This window comes from Pseudonaja textilis, chromosome 6 (genome assembly GCF_049901715.1).
Source record: "Pseudonaja textilis isolate UNSWEBS1 chromosome 6, rPseTex1.2, whole genome shotgun sequence".
In the NCBI taxonomy this organism is placed as follows: Eukaryota; Metazoa; Chordata; class Lepidosauria; order Squamata; family Elapidae; genus Pseudonaja; species Pseudonaja textilis.
Genome location: NC_141995.1, coordinates 59,588,135 through 59,605,809, shown reverse-complemented (window position 1 = coordinate 59,605,809; position 17,675 = coordinate 59,588,135). Strand labels below are relative to the sequence as shown.

The following is a 17,675-nucleotide window of genomic DNA, read 5'->3' as shown; positions in this document are numbered from 1 at the left end:
GAAAGCCAGCTGTCAATCATGTGCAATAGTTATAAAGCAAATAATAATAATAATGAAATCTTAAATTTTATTATTTTTAACTAGAATTTACATAACTAACTTTATAACACAAATGCTTCAAATTTTTTCTAGTTCTGTAAGTGATAAGTAGAAATGGAGCAGAGATGTCATTGGCTAAGGATATATGAAAATGTTTATAGAAGTGCACTTAATTTTCTTCATTGGCATCCAAACACTTCAGTGTAAACTTTTATAGGCTAATAGTTCATCAATACTAATGTCATGTAGCAAATTATAAACACATTATGTTATAATTAAAAGTGAAGCTATAATATTATAAATATATTATACATGCAATAATGTTATAATTAAAAATGAAACTGGAAGATACATTTGTCAGTGTATTAATAAAACTCCCATTTCATTCAGCACTCAGAAACAAAGTTCATCCAAGTAAGAATTTATTGAAGAAATAATATTGGCACATTGGAGAAAACCTGAATCTGAGAATTCTGGATTTTCCTTTCCTAATTGAAAATCAAAAGCCAATCCCCTGCACCCACCACTCCATCAGAAAGTCCAATCAACTATCGTCTCAACTGGAGACATTCCTCCAGCCACTCCTCTCCAGGTGCAGGGTAACTTGTCCTTGACGCTATGAGAAGAATGTTGTTGAGTCTAATCTTCTTCTACTTTATGAAATCCCCCCTCCCAAATTCCCAGGCACTAAATGTGGCAGCCTCAAAGCTTCTAAATAAAATATGGCTTCTAAGGCTGACAACATCAGCATAACATAAGTTTTCTTACCATGGTAAAGACAAATGCAAATGAAATTAATTGAAAGAGGATAGAAGATTCAATCAGATTACATTAAAATCAATTCTCAATGCTAGCGAATCAGTGAAGCAAAGTGAACAGTGGATACATGATTAACAATAAACACTTTCTCAACTAAGCTTTCCAGCTTCTATTTAGCTCATATCACATAATACAAACTCTGCCTATGGATTGCAATAACTATTTTGTTAAAATAATTGCATTTTTAGTGAATATTCAGAAAATTCACTCACTGGTAATGGTATGTGTATTAACATACATCTTGCAGTGAAAATAGGAGTAACTGAGTCTATATAGCTTTTGATATGGAAATATAACTTTTACACAAAGAGCTGGAAAGTAAGTCCAATGCTTGTATATTTGTATTGTTAATCCAGACTTAAAGCTCAATAACAGTGCTAGTACCAGTAATAGCAAGAACAATACTTTTTATTATTCTATGAAAAAACAGTTATCTCCACTAATTCATACACCAAAGCATACAAACCAACTCAAAAGCTTGTTGACAAGAGGAATTAAAGCAGAATGCCCTCCATGCACAATACAACATTTTGTGCATGGCTCTATAAGACTATATTTCCTACACATTTTCTATATTTTTTTTAAAAAGCCCATGAAAATACCATACAATATCATATCTGTAATTGGGGCATGATGAGGCTTTGGAAACTGTTGTGTTTTCAACGATATGTCAACCTTCATCTCGTCCCTAGTCCACTTTGAAAATAGTATGCATTTGTCTTTAGTTGTTCAAGTTCTTTCCTTGATGAATTATATACCACATCTAATTATATGCAACACCTCCTTGACGATACTGTTAATGACACAGTGGCTGAAATTTGCTAACTCATTGCTGAGCATTACCTTGCTGGTTGGTGGCACTGCCCTCCATAATCATTTTGGCTTGAGCTAAATGAAAGACCAGATGCTTAGTTTTCACAGGCACAGATGTGAGGCATAGGAAAAGGAGCCTCAGAAGGATTTCTGAACTAATAAGAAAGCTCCGTTGAGTGTATATAAGATTTCATGTTTCACATCGCTCTCCAGACCAAGGAACCTTTCACTGCTGAAACAATTTTCTCCACAGAATGTTTTAAAACTTGTTCTTGACAATAACTTATTTGGAAGGCATTGTTCATAGTTCCAGTAAACCGTTGGAATCAAATAGGATGATTTTCAGTTGGTGATGATTGTTTCTGTATGGCTATATTCATTTCCAGTGGCTATAACTGCTAACAGTCTAAAATGAGCTATTTGTCTCTTTCAGGCCTAGTGGTATTAGAGGGCAGCATTTCTTCTTTTTTTCTTAAGCAATGGGCGATACATCTACATGTCAAAAATAACTGGGACTTTCCTCAAAGTAATTTTCCAAAGATTTTCTAACCATCATTTGGCATTCATTTTTAATCAAGCCTTACAAAGAATGTTTTCTCTCCCTACTGCTCTTTTTTTCTCTTTCACACTACCTTATTTTCAAAGGGATTTATTTATTTATTTTTATTTATTTGATTTGTCAATCGCTTACAAAATAATAAGCATAAGTATATACATAGTTATGAATACATGAAATGGGTACGTATAAGAAAAATAAAAGAAACAATAGGACAGGGACGGTAGGCACATTGGTGTGCTTATGCACGCCCCCCTACAGACCTCTTAGGAAAGGGGTGAGGTCAATAGTAGACAGTCTAAGGTTAAAGTTTTTGGGGTTTGGGGAAGAAACTAGAGTCAAGTAGAGTATTCCAGACATTGACCACTCTGTTGCTGAAGTCGTATTTCCTGCAATCAAGTTTGGTGTAGTTAACCTTGAGTTTGTATCTATTGTGTGCTCTTGTGTTGTTATTATATATTATTGGATTATTAGTGTTATTAATATATTTACAGTATTCTAAAATATTTCTAGTTTAAAACCTTTGAATACACCTGTACAAACAGTTTGGTGAAATCATTGCAAGTTTAAACAATTGCTCATTCTACCAGTCTAGCCGCCTACTAAAACTCACTGTGTCTCACTTTAAGAGGAATACTTGGTGGGTGTTTTTCTTACCAGCTATTAATGTCTGGTGAAAAGGCAAACAAAAGTAAGGATTTGCTTGTTACATTCTTTAAATGATTCCATATCAAAAATATTAAGTAGCAACATTCATAACCTAATCACTGAAGTGAAAGAGGATAAAGCATTGAGGACGGTGGAAAGTATGTTGAAGTAATTTTCTGCTATTTCAGGGACTGTAGGAAAGCACTTTGAAGCAAAGCCCAACATTTTACCAGATCCATGTTGATATTTTTTCCATTCTCCTGATACTTTTCAACCATAATGCTATTACCTCACCTAGTTCACATGGCAATTATTGTAACTATAGAAGAATAGAATATAACTTTATTACAGCAATAGACATCACTATTTACAATATACATAAACAAATTCTGACACATTATAGTACATTAATAGTGGATAAAAATATCTGTTAAGAAAATACATGTTCTCAAACAGTTAGGGGCATTCTCTGGTTTATATGAGTGGAGAGCCAATAAGTATGTGTGTAAATATCATTTTCCAAAGTTTGTTCTGTCTCCAAAAATTGTCACAAATTGACAGCTATAATTCTGTCACCAATTTTTTTCTAGTAGACATTGCAGCAACACCTATTGCAACTATTATTCAGCTTTAACCTCAATATTAAAAATAAAATTTCAGAAGAGCCTGATACAACAGCAAATTCTTAAGAAGACTTTGATAGTTAGGATAAATAAGAGAAGAAAGTATGCCAAATTGCTGAGAGCCTAGAAATATGAACAGATAGTGCTCAACGTACAACCACAATTGAGCCCAAAATTTCTGTTTCTAAGCAAAATAGCTCTTACGGGAATTTTGCCCCTTTTTATGTCCTATCTTGCTACAGTTGTTAAGTGAATCACTGCAGTTAAGTTAATTGGCTTCGCCAATGACTTTGCTTGTCAGAAGGTCACAAAAGTTGTTCAAATGACCCCAGGACACTGCAGCTGTCATAAATATGAGTTAATTGCCCAGCATCTGAATTTTGAAAACATGACTATAGGGATGCTGGATAGCGTAGAAAATAATGGTACCCTAGATAGCACTTCCATTTGATTCCAAAAAGAAAAAAAAATGCTTTAGGAATGTGGGAGAAGAAGCATAGCCCCTTTTAATAACTCTTTAAAGCAGTAGCACTTTTGGCAGAAATTCTGCAATCCACACGTCTCTCAATTTTCCTTGGAAAAGGTGCAATTTCTTTGAAAAACTGCAGAAGGGTGTTGAGTTCATACTCCAAGTTATGTTAAGGGAGGAGGAATTCAAAGCAGCACATAGCAATCAATGTGAATTTTATACCAAAGAGTATATACCTCTGATGTGAAAATGACCTTAAGTCTAAAGAACTGAGAACATCTTTGGAAAAAAAAAAAAACCCAAGTTGTCTAAATAGCCAGAAATATCTTATTCAAAGCCCCTATTCAAAGTGAGGGGAAAAATACTAGAAATGAATGTTGGACATATTACATTGCACCAAGGCTAGTGATTCTCAGCCCTGGGATATGCACATGTTTTAAACTGGACACAAAAAGAGTGCTTTTAAAAAACAGTGCAATGAAATATGTCCGCTATGATAACAAAACACAAAAATCCAACTCTAGAAAAGATGCTTTTATTGTACCTGGAAAATGAGACAAGGAAGAAAACATGTTTCAGTAACATATTGCTTCAGAACAAGGCTCTAAAAATTTATGAAGCACATTTGTCAAAACGTTTGGCTTACAATGCTTGACACCATATCCTACAACCACTTTTCTCCACTTTTCTCCATTCAGTGTCTTGCTTTATACAAATTCACTTTATAGGAGTTTTGTAAGGAAGCCTCTACTTGTAATGTCAGTCAAATGCTGATTCTGAGATAGCTTCAGAAAATACACAGAGTATAGCTAAGGTACCTCCACTGAGATGACTTAACTAAAGCTTTAAACTAAATAACTTTAAACTAATACAAAGTTTGAATATGGTTGATTTATTTATGTTAAAAAAAGGAAACAAATCCTAACAATTGTCACTTCATATATTAAAAGGTAACACAATAATATAAAAAAACAGACGTGTAGATCTAGAAAAATGAATCATTTTGTGAGATTTATTTTACACAATCTTACAAAGCACGTTACTACTTCACTCCAAGATCTTGAAAAATAATCAGGTTTTCATTAAGATCAGCAGCATATTAAATATTTGGGACGAATACAAGAAAAGAATGAGCCACAGTGGTGCAGTAGTTAGAATGCAGTAACTGCAGGCTACTTCTGCTGCCTGCCAACTGCCTGCAGTTTGGCAGTTCAAATCTCACAAGCTCAGCCTTCCATCCTTCTGAGGTGGGTAAAATGAGGACGCAAATTGTTGGGAGCAATATGCTGACTTTGTAAATTGCGTAGAGAGGGCTGTAAAACACTGTAAGGTAAAGATAAAGATTCCCTTCGCACATATGTGCTAGTCATTTTCGGCTCTAGTAACACAATGCTTTTTTTTAACTCTTCAGTAACAAAAAGCACTGTAAAGCAGTATATAAATCTAAGTGCTACTGCTATTGCTAATAGAGGCTTGTCACATATTACCTTTTTAGTATGGTATTGTAAATCAGGGTTATATTTTACCACATTAAGTGCATTATTTTTCAATTTGTATATTAACTTAATTATCCTTTAGTTACTAATCACAATCCTCTTGCACTAAGCAGGTAAATGTTCCAGCCTTTTTACAAGATAATTTTGTAATCATGTCCGTATACCAGGCTGGCTGTTATAAATCATCATGGTCTCTTTCATGCTATTAATCATTAGAAAACAGCGCTTCGAAGATTTGTCTAAAATTGCTTCAAAATCCAAATTGGTGAGAATGCTATCAGCAGGCACATATCTATAAATATCTTTGAATGATGTTGCAGGTCTAACTGCCCTGGAGAGAATACTTTTCCTATATGATGGTGTTACCTAGCATAATTTTTCAGTTATCCAGAATTTTTTTTTTCCATTCAAAGGGTGTACATTTCATCACTGTAGCTTGCAAGGTCTCAGAAGTTCTATGGCATTCAACTGAGTATTTTAGAAAACTTGATATCCTTGAAATAGTACAGTCATTAATTTTATTATGGTCAGTAGCACAGTCTAAGTTTCTGGCAGTTGCAAGATATATTACAATAATACTCTATGTTTGGAATGTCTGTGTGTCTCTAAACAATAGAGTAGGGTATGATATTCTTAATTTCTGCTTAAAACTAATTTTTGTTCCAGGGGTTTGGCCCCATTAATTCTTTGATTATATTTTAAACCAATTGTCACACACACACACACACACACACACACACACACAAAAATGACTATTGGCAAGGTCTACTCCCTCAGACCTTCATTGGAGACCCTTTACAATTAGACTTTGTTATAAAGAAATGTTGTAAAGCAGCACATCAGTTGTAATCTGGTTCCTTACATTATTTTATAGGATTATAAAAAAAAACCCTATATGAACCTACTTTGCTATGTTTTTGATGCTTTAACAAGGATTATATTGACCAGGTAGGATGTATTACTTTTGGCTCTTTTGCTGCATCATTACAAAAACATCATCTTAAAACAATATAATGATCCTTAATCAGAAGATTCACAAGAATACTTGAGCCACGTCTTCTTTTCATGCATCTAATCCTGAAGAAATTCCCAAGTAGAGAATAGGACTTCTTAACCAAGATTTAGATCTACCCTCCAGGTTTGCAATTTTTTTTCCTTTATATCTACCACCTATCTTTTATTATGACTAAAGAGTTGTAATGAACTTTTACTTACTGCTTACTTTTGTTATACATTTTTATTTCTATCCATGTTTAACCATGGTCCATGGCAGTAATAATAACCATTAGTTTGAAGTTCTTAAGCCTGCAAGATCTTCTGCCATTCTTTTGTTAGCAGATGAAGAGAAAGACAGTGATCAAAATATGTTTCTACCCATTCCAAGCAATTAAAGTTGATTTTAAATATAATTTTAAATATTCCAAACTATTAAGGTTAATAGTTGATAAAGATTAATAAACCTTTATTTAAGATAACTTTCTTAAATTGGAAAAAAGAACATATTGTTGTAACAAGCTGCTCATCCGGGCTGTATCAACTTGTAACCATTGGACATAGTTTGAGATTTCAGTAACAAGAAGTAGTTAACTTGCTTAAAAATGCTCTTTACATGCAGTATATTTAGATAACTATGCAGATCCATTAATCAGTTGTAACTATACAAATTATAAATAACATAGCCATTTTCTATGTCTATAAAACAAAACAATAGATTTATTCTAAGGGCATGTGATCACAATTTAATCATGGACATCTATTTGCATAATTTTCATATATATAATTAAAAAAACCAACCATTCAGCTCATGTCTAGTGTTTCTCAAGTGTTTCATTATTGTCTACAGTAATTTAGTTTTGGTGGAAATGACAAAAAAAAAATCACTATGTACTACATTTTCATAAAGCAGCATAAAACATTTATTTGTATAACATAAAACATCTTTATTTTCTTTGTTTGTTGGCTTATTTAAAATTATTATGTCCAATGTTCTTTTTATGTCTTTAAAAATATTTTTTTCTTATTCATGCAAACATTTTTTTTTTATTCAAAATGGTTTAAAAGAAGAATTATACATGGTGCAGGATCCAATTTGGATCAGTCAACTATTGATCTATTTTAATTTAATGAAGTTTATCTAATAAACAGACAGAAAAAGTAGCTGTGTACTTTGCTTCTAAGTTCCTTTCTCAATATTTAAAAACTAATATATTACACTAAAGGTATATTATTCATATGGAAAAGTTGAAGTGGTTTGTATTTGCACATATAAACACAAATAATAAATGCACACACATGTACATCCATTCCAGGAGTGGGATTCAACTGGTGTTCGGGGACTACATTTTGGAAACTATTAATAAGGACTTTCAATATTTTTTCAACATTCAAGCCCCCAAAATACCATTTCACTTTTTATCATTCAATTCTTTGTATCATAATGTGCATTTATTTCCTTTTTTTCATAAGTCATCCAAGGTAAAATATCCCTTCATGTTTTTTACATTACGAGCATTAAATTGAAGTACCTTTACATTAAATTGAAGTACCTTAGGTAATTTTACTATTGTCATATATCAGTAGTACATCATTTTGTAAAAAGTTCCTGCTTAAATTAAAACATAATGTGAATTTCAATACCTTTATCCACATTCTCTCCCTTTGATCTATCCTTATATATTTACTTAGCTCATTTTATCATGCAATATTTAACTTGTTTCTCTTCTGTTTCAAATTCCTTCAAAAGTCTGTGTATATGTGGGAGGGGCACCCATACACACACACACACACACACACATGCATGCGTGCATGTGTGTGTGTGTGTGTGTGAGAGAGAGAGAGAGAGAGAGAGAGAGAGAGAGAGAGAATGAGTTTTCAATCAAATATTCATCATTTCTATACAGTTCATTTTCGCGTTATGTTGTTCAATCCCTATTATCTTTTTCTATCTACGTATATTAAATCATTCTCTTAATTGTGGATATGAAAATTAAATCTCTCTGCAATTAATTGTTTTTTGACAATTCTTGAGCTGTTCATCATCCTGAATTAATAATTCTTGAGACATTAACTATTTCTCTTTACCTACTAGCTCAAAGTGAATGAATGAATTGAAGAGAAAATACATATTCAAGAATATTTGTACACAGAGCCTTTGATCAATAATTCTAAATAACTCTACACAATTTACAAAATTACATTAAAAATAGCCATAAAATCCAAAATCTGAAGAGTGCTTAAATGTTTGAAAGAGATTGAATGATCTTTCTAAGTTCTTATTTCTAAGTTCATTTGCCATGTGATAAACTATTTTAAACTGAAATAAATGAATTGTGGACAGTTAAGCATAACTGCTGAAACTTACAACTCATATACACAGTTGGAGCAGTTTAAGCCAACACCTTTAAATTAAGGTAGGACAGACTGAAAGGTAATTATTTATATTTCAAAGGCAACCAAATCAATAGAAAAGACAAATTATGGGAGACTGTAAATCTGAAGCATAAGTGTTGAGTCTAACATAAATTGTCATAGATAAAAATGGAGGGAAGGAAAATCTTGAATGCCCTGGAAACTGGATCCAGGAATATAGTCTGTTACTAGCCCTGTAATTTCAATAGGGACAGTGTAGATTTCCGAGGGGTGGCTTGATGACTCAGTGGTTAGGGTTAGATGTTGGCTTTGTCTGCTGCAAAAGTGACAGCCCAGGTTCGAGACCTGGGTGCCATGCAACAGATTAACAGATTAACCAAGTTGGAAGGGACCTTGTGGGTCATCTAATCCAACCCCTGCCCAAGCAGTCCCTACACCATTTCTGACAGATGGCAGTTCTTGAAACCTTCCAATGATGATGCTCCCACAGCTTCTGAAGGCATGCTGTTCCATTGGTTGATTGTTCTCACTGTCAGAAAAATTCTCCTTATTTTCAGGTTGAATCTCTCCTTGATCAGTTTCCATCCATTATTCCTTGTCTTGTCTTCAGGTGCTTTGGAAAATAGCTTGACCCCTCCTCTCTGTGGCAGCCCTTCAAATATTAGAACACTACTATCATGTCTTCCATGATCCTTCTCTTCATTAGACTAGCCATGCCCAGTTCCTACAACCGTTCATCATATGTTTTAGCCTCCAGTTCCCTAATTATCTTGGTTGCTCTTCTCTGCATTTTTTCCAAAGTCTCAACATCTTTTTATTGTGTGGTGACCCAAACTGGATGCAGTATTTGAGATGTCATCTTACTAAGGCTTTATAGAGTGGTATTAGTACCTCACTCAATCTTGATTATATCCTTCTGTTAATGCAATTTAGAATTACATTGGCTTTTTTGGCTGCCGCTGCACGCTACTAGCTCATAGTAAATTGGTCGTCCACTAAGACTCCAAGATCCCGCTCACGGTTACTGCTATTAAGCCTAGTTTCACCCAGTCTCAATATCTTTTTTATAGTGACCAAAACTGGGTCCCATTCTTCACCTAAGTCCTGCCAAACTACAGTTTGAAAGCATACAAATGCGAGCAGATAAATAGGTACTGCTTCACTGGGAAAAGTGACTATGCTCCATACTTTCATGCTGGTCACATGATGACAGAAGCATCTCTCCAACAATGCAGACTCCTCGGCTGAGAATCAGAGATGAGCACCATTCCTTGAGTCAGTCATGATTGGACTGCACAAGATTTAAGATTTCCAAGATCAATTGAACCACAGAGAGAATATTAAATTTAGTTCATTGTTGCAGCAATTATGTTTTTTGGAACACCTTGAAAAACCTGACTGTTCTCCCAAGCCCTGAAGTAATATGGAATATCTCTTTTTGCATATTTTATACCGTACAGTATGTTATATATTGTTCTTTGCCTTTATGATTGCTCAGAGTCATTTGGCAGTTGGGTGCCATCTAAATTTAATTTAATGAAACAAACATGCAAATGAACCAAGCCATGAATTCCTCAAAGTTCCCCTGTATGTGTGATCACAATCTATAGCATTGCTTAAACGAAGTTAAATAGATACTTAAAAACAGTAACACTGAATGATTTAGAATCAACAGCCGAAAAGGTAATTCAGGCAGTGAAATAATTCATATAACCTATAGAAAAGTTTTCTTTTCTTCCTCTTCATTTTAAAAACATAAATTATGTAGATTACAAAATTAATATACATCGCTTTGAAGAATGTCTTTATAATAATATGATTTCTATATTCTGAGGCAACAAGAAAGGAAATGAATTTCCTGCAAGGTTCCTTTCTGCTTGTCTTCTATTTTGCCCCACATAAATTTCTCTTTTCCTGTTCAGAGTATTATTTATTTAATGCCATTCTACCCAACAGGTTGTTTCTTAAAATGTCCAATTTGGATATAAATCAGAAGATTTGTTTGTGGGTGAAGGATTTTCTGACAGATAGGCCACAGTCAGTAAGGATGGGATCTCACCATTCTTCTGCTCTGATACTAAGCACAGGAGCCTCCCAGGATTGTGTGCTAAGCCCCTTCCTTTATTCTTTATACACACATGATTGCACCCCATCGTATAACACCAACACAATTATTAAATTTGTGGATGACACAACAGTGGTGGGGCTCATTAATAAGAACAATGACTCTGCTTATAGAAAGTACAAGGGCTGACACTGTGGTGTAAAGAAAATAATCTTACACTTAATACCCAAAAAACTAAATAACTTATAATGGACTTCAGGAGGAAGAGAGTTGTACATTTACTACTGTACATAAATGGTGAGGAGGATTGGTAGTTTTAAATTTCTGGGCACGTCTATCTCGGAGGACCTCTCATGGACTATGAATGCTAACATGCTTGTAAAGAAGACACAGAAGAGGCTGTACTTCCCGAGAACGCTCAGGAAGATAAATCGATCTCAGTATCTGCTTCTGTCCTAACTACTGCAGCACCACTGAGAATGTCCTGACATACTACATTATTGTATGACATGGGAGCAGCTCTGTAGTGGACAAAGAAGCTCCACAGAGAATCATTAAAACTGCCCAGAATATTATTGGGTTCCAGCTACCAGCCGTGGATGACATCTTCACATCTCACTGTTCGAGGAAGTTGCACAACATTCTCAGAGACTCTTCCCATCCTGCTTACAATCTTTATGAATTGTTGCCTTCTGGCAGAAGATACAGAAAAATTAAACATTGGACCACACGTTTTCTGAATAGTTTTTATCCCACAGCTATAATTGCACTTAACAATGCACATAAGGACCACCATCAGTGAGCTGTTGGACAGTATTACTTGGTCTGTTGTGTGGATACTTGTGTGTTTTAGGAGGTAGAAATTTTGGCGGGTGGGGAAGTGTTTGCGATTGTCATGTGTATGTGTATGTTGAGTCTGGGTGTTATGTGAATTTTGTTGTATGTATACTCTGTATATATGTACAATGACAATTAAAAATTCAATTCAATTCATTTTTTTAGGATAATGGCAGCAAAACAAATAATTCTATTTGAAACAAAATATATACATCAGCTATCAAAAAAATTAATCTCCTGGCAGTCATAGCCATATATCATTTATTTATGTAAAAACAGAAGGTGTAAAGAGCTTAAATTACTATCACTATAAAATTAGCATCTGCCCATAGCATTTTACTTAAGATTTCGTGCTACTGAAAAAAAGAAAGAAAGGGTAGGGTTCTAATATTTGAAACTCGAACCTAATATTTTTCTACAATCATTGAGTTTATATATCTATACTGATCCTCATGAGATCATTTTTATCGATTTATTGGGTTTCTGAATCACATATTTACAAATGAAAGTAAACTTTAAAAAAATATGAGGGAGAATTCTTCTCTCTTGGTGAAAATAAAGGGAAAATGATTTAGCCTGATAGTTGCAGTTATGGCCTCACAAGATTTCTATTCCAGTATTAAGGGGGAAAACAATCTGTCTGTACGAAATGGGCTTTTCTTCTAGTACAGAAGAAATATTTTATTTATTTTCTTTTAAAAATACTTAAAGTAAATCTACATTATACAAAATCAAATAAAAACTTAAGTTCAAACCTAAGTTTTTCAAAAAGTATTTCTACCCTAACAAACAATGCTCAGTATTAGGTATGGTAGCAACGTTTTAACCATTAATTTGAATAGTTGTAAGTCTTGTACAATGAAAAGAAGGTTTTTTGGACAGCGGATCATTAATTTATATAGAAAGAGACAAGTGGGATGAGAAATTTGTCAGTAATTGTCATCATCTACCACAACATTGAACATTCTAAGTCTCTCTGTCTCTCTGTCTCTGTCGCCGTTTTTCTCTCTCTCTCTCCACATTTGCAATCGAATCATAAATACACTTATCTTTTGCTTTAACGGCATTTACTTCAAAGATTAGTATTATCCATTTCCTAGTTTCATGCAGGAAAGCAAAGATATTATCTTTCCTTTGTATTAGCCAAATGTAATTTATAAAGAATTTTTGATAAGTAATAAGATTAGTAAAGGTGCTACTAATAAGATTAGTAAAGGCATTATAATGGCTGTTATAATAGCTATTATAATAACTCATCACTACTAGATAAGAAACCAGAAAAATATATTTATTTGAAAATACAACCAGTACATCTTCCTACATCACAATCAAGTTCTGATGAACACTTATACCAAAAAAAAAAAAAAAAAAATGTATAGAGTCCCATCATATGATGATTTCTCACCAGCACCACTCATACAATATTATACTGTGCCAGTTAATCATACTTAACAGGAAATCAGTACTAAGAATTGCATAGGAATGAAAACTCTGCTTCCTCACCAGAGTTTGAAAACCAAGTTCCCCTTTTTCCTTTTACTGACAAAGCTTGCATTTCATCTGGTGTTCTCAGGCATTAAGCAATTTGTTATACTGCCAGTTATGCTTTTTTTTCCCCTACCACTACATATTCATTCAGTCCAGGTCTCCTGAATGAAGGTTTGCTGACATGCTACATTCTCACACTTAGCCTGGAGGACACATCTTGAAAATTTTTGGAATAGCACAATGAGCTTCCATTACAGAGTTTCTCTGAATAGCACAATGGTAAACTGAAGAATTGTCTGTTAATTCTTGTTTGTTCATTCACACAGCATTGGAAACCCTGTGAGAATGGGAAACTTCAAGATTAAAGCAGCATGATGGCTGTTTGGCTGACATTCTCAAAATTCAGCTTTTGGCTGGATGAAGCTAAACAAGGATTGGCTTAATGTGTTCTACAGACCCAAGCTAAATGCATAAGGGATATACAGATGGTGAACAAAATGGAGAAACTGTGACTTAGATTTAAACTGCACTGGGAATTATTTGCAAATGATACAGATGGTGCTGCAGCAGAATTCAAAAGAATCTGTCTGAGTTTGGCAGGAAAACAGATTCTTAACCCTCTTTCTTGTTAAAACTCAGACTACCAAGAATTCTGTTTAAGAGTTCACAAAACTCTTTTTAAAAGTAAATAATATAAAGCATTAAAAAAAAACCTTCTCCAAAGGAAGCCAAAACAAGATTGTATATATAAATATTACCATATCAAGCACTGCTCTGTCTTTTTTTTTTAATAAGAAACTGTTGCCGCTGGTTGTTTAGTATTCTGTTGTAATGAAATTCTGAACTCATTCCCTTAAATCTGAAAATCGCACAGCATGTGCCTGGTTCATTGAAGTAATGCTTACGCATTGACACAAACTTTAAGTGGCATCAACAGACAATTCAGAAAGATGCCAAAAGTGCTTTCTACCTATTTCAGGAGGGAAATGTTTTAATAAATGATCTGGAACAAGCCATTAGCAATTCAAACTATTAACCAAATGGAAATGCCCTGATAAACACTTTCACGGTTTTAGTTTCTTTCTGGAAAAGCAAGAATAATTTGCAACGCCACAAAGTATTTTATCAATTGTATTCACAAAACTTTTTTTCAAAGTTTTTTTTTTTTTTTTTTGAGTTAAGACTCCTAGTCCAACTATACAATTATCTTTATTTTCTGTCATTATTAACACTAAATTTCTGTTTTAAATTATATTAATATTTAAATTTCATAAATGAAATTAAATGAAATTAAAAAAGCAGCTTTCTAAGAAATTAATCCAATTAGACCAATTATCTATTACAACTGTGCAAAGATCATGGAGAAAATGTGGTTTGAATTATGCATACAACGGTATCTTTTCTTGAACTCATGCATTGACCTTTGCAATTGCTTTTTTTCTCCTTTCGAGAAAATATGCATGTGATTTACTGCAAAGTGTTCCAGGTACTAGGTACATCCACATGCATGCTCTCAATCACATTTTACTTACAAAATTTAAATCAATTGTCAGGTTTATATATTCATATATACATGAATTTATACACTTATGTATATAAATCACAGAGAATTCAATAGTGTACTAATAGTTTAAAAACACTATATATCAAGCCCAAAACAACCCCAAACATCATAATCTAATCTCAAACCAAGCAGATTAGAACTAGGGTCATGGGCTGTCTTAGACTGTTGAGTAAATCTGGAACAAAGTTTATCTTTTAGGCAAGGAATTCCTGTATGAATGTTCAATTGTTCAGATATATTCAGTCCAGGTAATTCAGGGATTTATCCATCTGAATGTGTATTTGTCCCAGTAAAAAAAGAAAAGAAACTTAATTTGCAAAAAGACAGTTATTCAATGCAGGTAATCTTTGACTTCTAATCAAAACCTGGACAGGAAGCTCTATCATTGAACAATGCAGTTATTAAGTGAGATGATTTTATGATTTTTTTTTCCTGCAGTTGTTAAGAAAATCATCAAGATTGTTATGCAAATCCAGCTTCTTACTTTGCATGTCAGAAGCAGCCCAGGAAGATTGCAAATGGCAATCATGTGACTCCGAGATGCTGTAACCATTGTAAATACACGTCATTTGCCAAGCAGCCAAATTTTGATTATGTGGGGATGCTGTGATGGTTGCAAGTACAAAGACTAGTCATAAGTCCCCTTTTCAGTGCCACTCTAACTTGGAACATTTGTTATTGATTGGTTGTTAGTTGCATACAATTTTCCTGTAACCTTTTGCATCAACAGCAACAACCAATGCTTTTAAAATATATTATTGATCATTTCCATCTATCCCATTATTAAAATGAAGGGAAAACGTCATTATCTTAGTATAATTGTGTTATCTATTATTCCCAAATTACTAGTAGTAGATACCTAAGCCAGTCTAGATCTCTGAAAGAACTAGAATGTTCCAGATTGCCAGAGGATAGGACTTTTTCTGAATTTGTTATATCTGAAATTTGCCTAATGTCATAAGTTCAGGGAAATCTCTGACATCTTAAATATTCGAAATCCAGGTCTTTACCTGAAATGAAATCTATGGAGGACCATGGGGAATGAGGAGAAGAAATACTCTACAGCAGGGATGTCAAATTCAAGACCTGAGGGCTTGATCCGGCCTGTGGGCTGCTTAGATCTGGCCCGCAGGGCTACCCTGGAAACAGAAAAGGACCAGCCCATGGTGCCTCTGTCAGCAAGAAATGGAGCTTGGGAGGGTTGCGCGTGGTCCTCCCAAGCTCTGTTTTCACTTTCAGAGAGTTGTAAGAGGCAATTGCAGTGAAAAACTGAGCTCGGGAGCCCATTTTCACTAGCAGAGCTCCCAGGCCACCACAGGTGCCTCTGACACAAGTGACATTGACTGGCCACACCCACCCTGGCCACACCCACCCTGGCCCCCTGAGGTCAAACACAACCCTGATGTGGCCCAAAATGAAATCGAGGTTGACACCCCTGCTCTACAGGAAATGTTCAGTCAAGAGAAGGAGGATCCCCAGGGCTTAACAGAAAAAGAAACTTAGGAAGGTCCTGACATATTTTATCAAGTAGTTAAAAGTGAACATCAAAAATGGAACTTTCAGACCTGCAAGATTCTGTTTCTGTTACCTTAGGTCAGGCCGAGCCCAACAATAACACAGTGAAATCCTGTCCTTTGTTTGTATATACCAAAGGGGTAGAATATTGCTAAACTGAAGTTATAACTTTCTAGGATGTAGCTACCCTTTCCCTACATCCTCAATCCAGCTCAGAACTGTATATAGTATCATATAGTACTAATCTGAGCCTTTGTCATACTTCCTTTCAAAGAAATTTCAAGAATGGACTCCAATTCTCAAGGAGCCCCATTATCCACTAAAGATCTGGCTGCTGTGGTTTGATGATGAAATAAGGCATGAACTGGGACAACAGTTTTCATAACAGAAATTATTTTCAATTGATTAATACACGTCAGTCGCAATTACTACCAATATTTATGCACTTAAGAATTTTGAGGTTGTCATTCTTGCTCTCTACCTCACATACGGCTCCATGTGATCCCGGTTCCACACAGTTAACTGTTTCAAGGAACTTGGAAAATACCAGCCTTGTCCATTTCAAGCCATTCATATTTTGACATCAGTTAAATTATATGAGTCCCAATGATGTTCCCTCAGTTCATATAATCCTACTCTTCTAATATACTATACTCTCCCCATAGCCTTCCCACTTATTTTGTTTGTAGTTTTCTTTAGGAATTTTTTTTTCAAGAAATAAATTTGGAAATAAATGTGATATTTTTATTCTAGTTATAGAAGAATGATGGAAGAACATATTTGATTTTTTTCTAAGTACAAGTATTAAGTACTTACAAGTACTGAAGAAAAAAGCAATTTTTAAAAAAGGTTTCCACAATCTCTTCATTTTTCTACTATTAATACAGAGATGAAATGCACTTTAAAGAAGCATTCATATGATGTCAGTCATAGTGCGGTTTTCTAAGAAGTACCCTCCCATTCTACCATTTTAAACAACAATAAATGGGAAATGCATCTGATGTTTTCAAATAATATATTTTTTACCATTTACAAGAATAAAATTTAGACTTCCAAAGCCAATAATTTGGATGCATTAGCAATACCTTGTGACGTAATCGCATAAGAGCTTGAAATGATCTGAGGTCATGTCCTTCTTTTACTGGCCATCCTTTTGTACTCAGTAAAATATATCCAAGAGAAGAAACAATTGTCCACCACATCAACATATTTTCAATATTTTCTTCCTAAAGGAGAAAGTAAATTTGTTATTGCCAGAATCACACATAAAAAATAAGCAAATAATTATTTTAAGTTGAATGAGATATCTTCCATTGAATAAATATTAATAATGAATAATACAATCATGAAGAATAAAAGAATTAGGATCTAATA

The 17,675-nt window shown here is 34.1% G+C and overlaps 1 protein-coding gene across 1 annotated transcript in view; it reads right to left on the bottom strand.

Annotated features, from left to right (window-relative positions):
• Positions 1-17,675, bottom strand: part of FSTL5 (follistatin like 5) — a 340,397-nt gene that overhangs the window by 287,067 nt on the left and 35,655 nt on the right. Inside the window, exon 2 of the mRNA XM_026699957.2 lies at positions 17,387-17,527. Coding sequence (XP_026555742.1) covers positions 17,387-17,509 — 123 coding nt within the window. The 5' untranslated portion in view covers positions 17,510-17,527. The remainder of the gene's footprint in view (positions 1-17,386; positions 17,528-17,675) is intronic.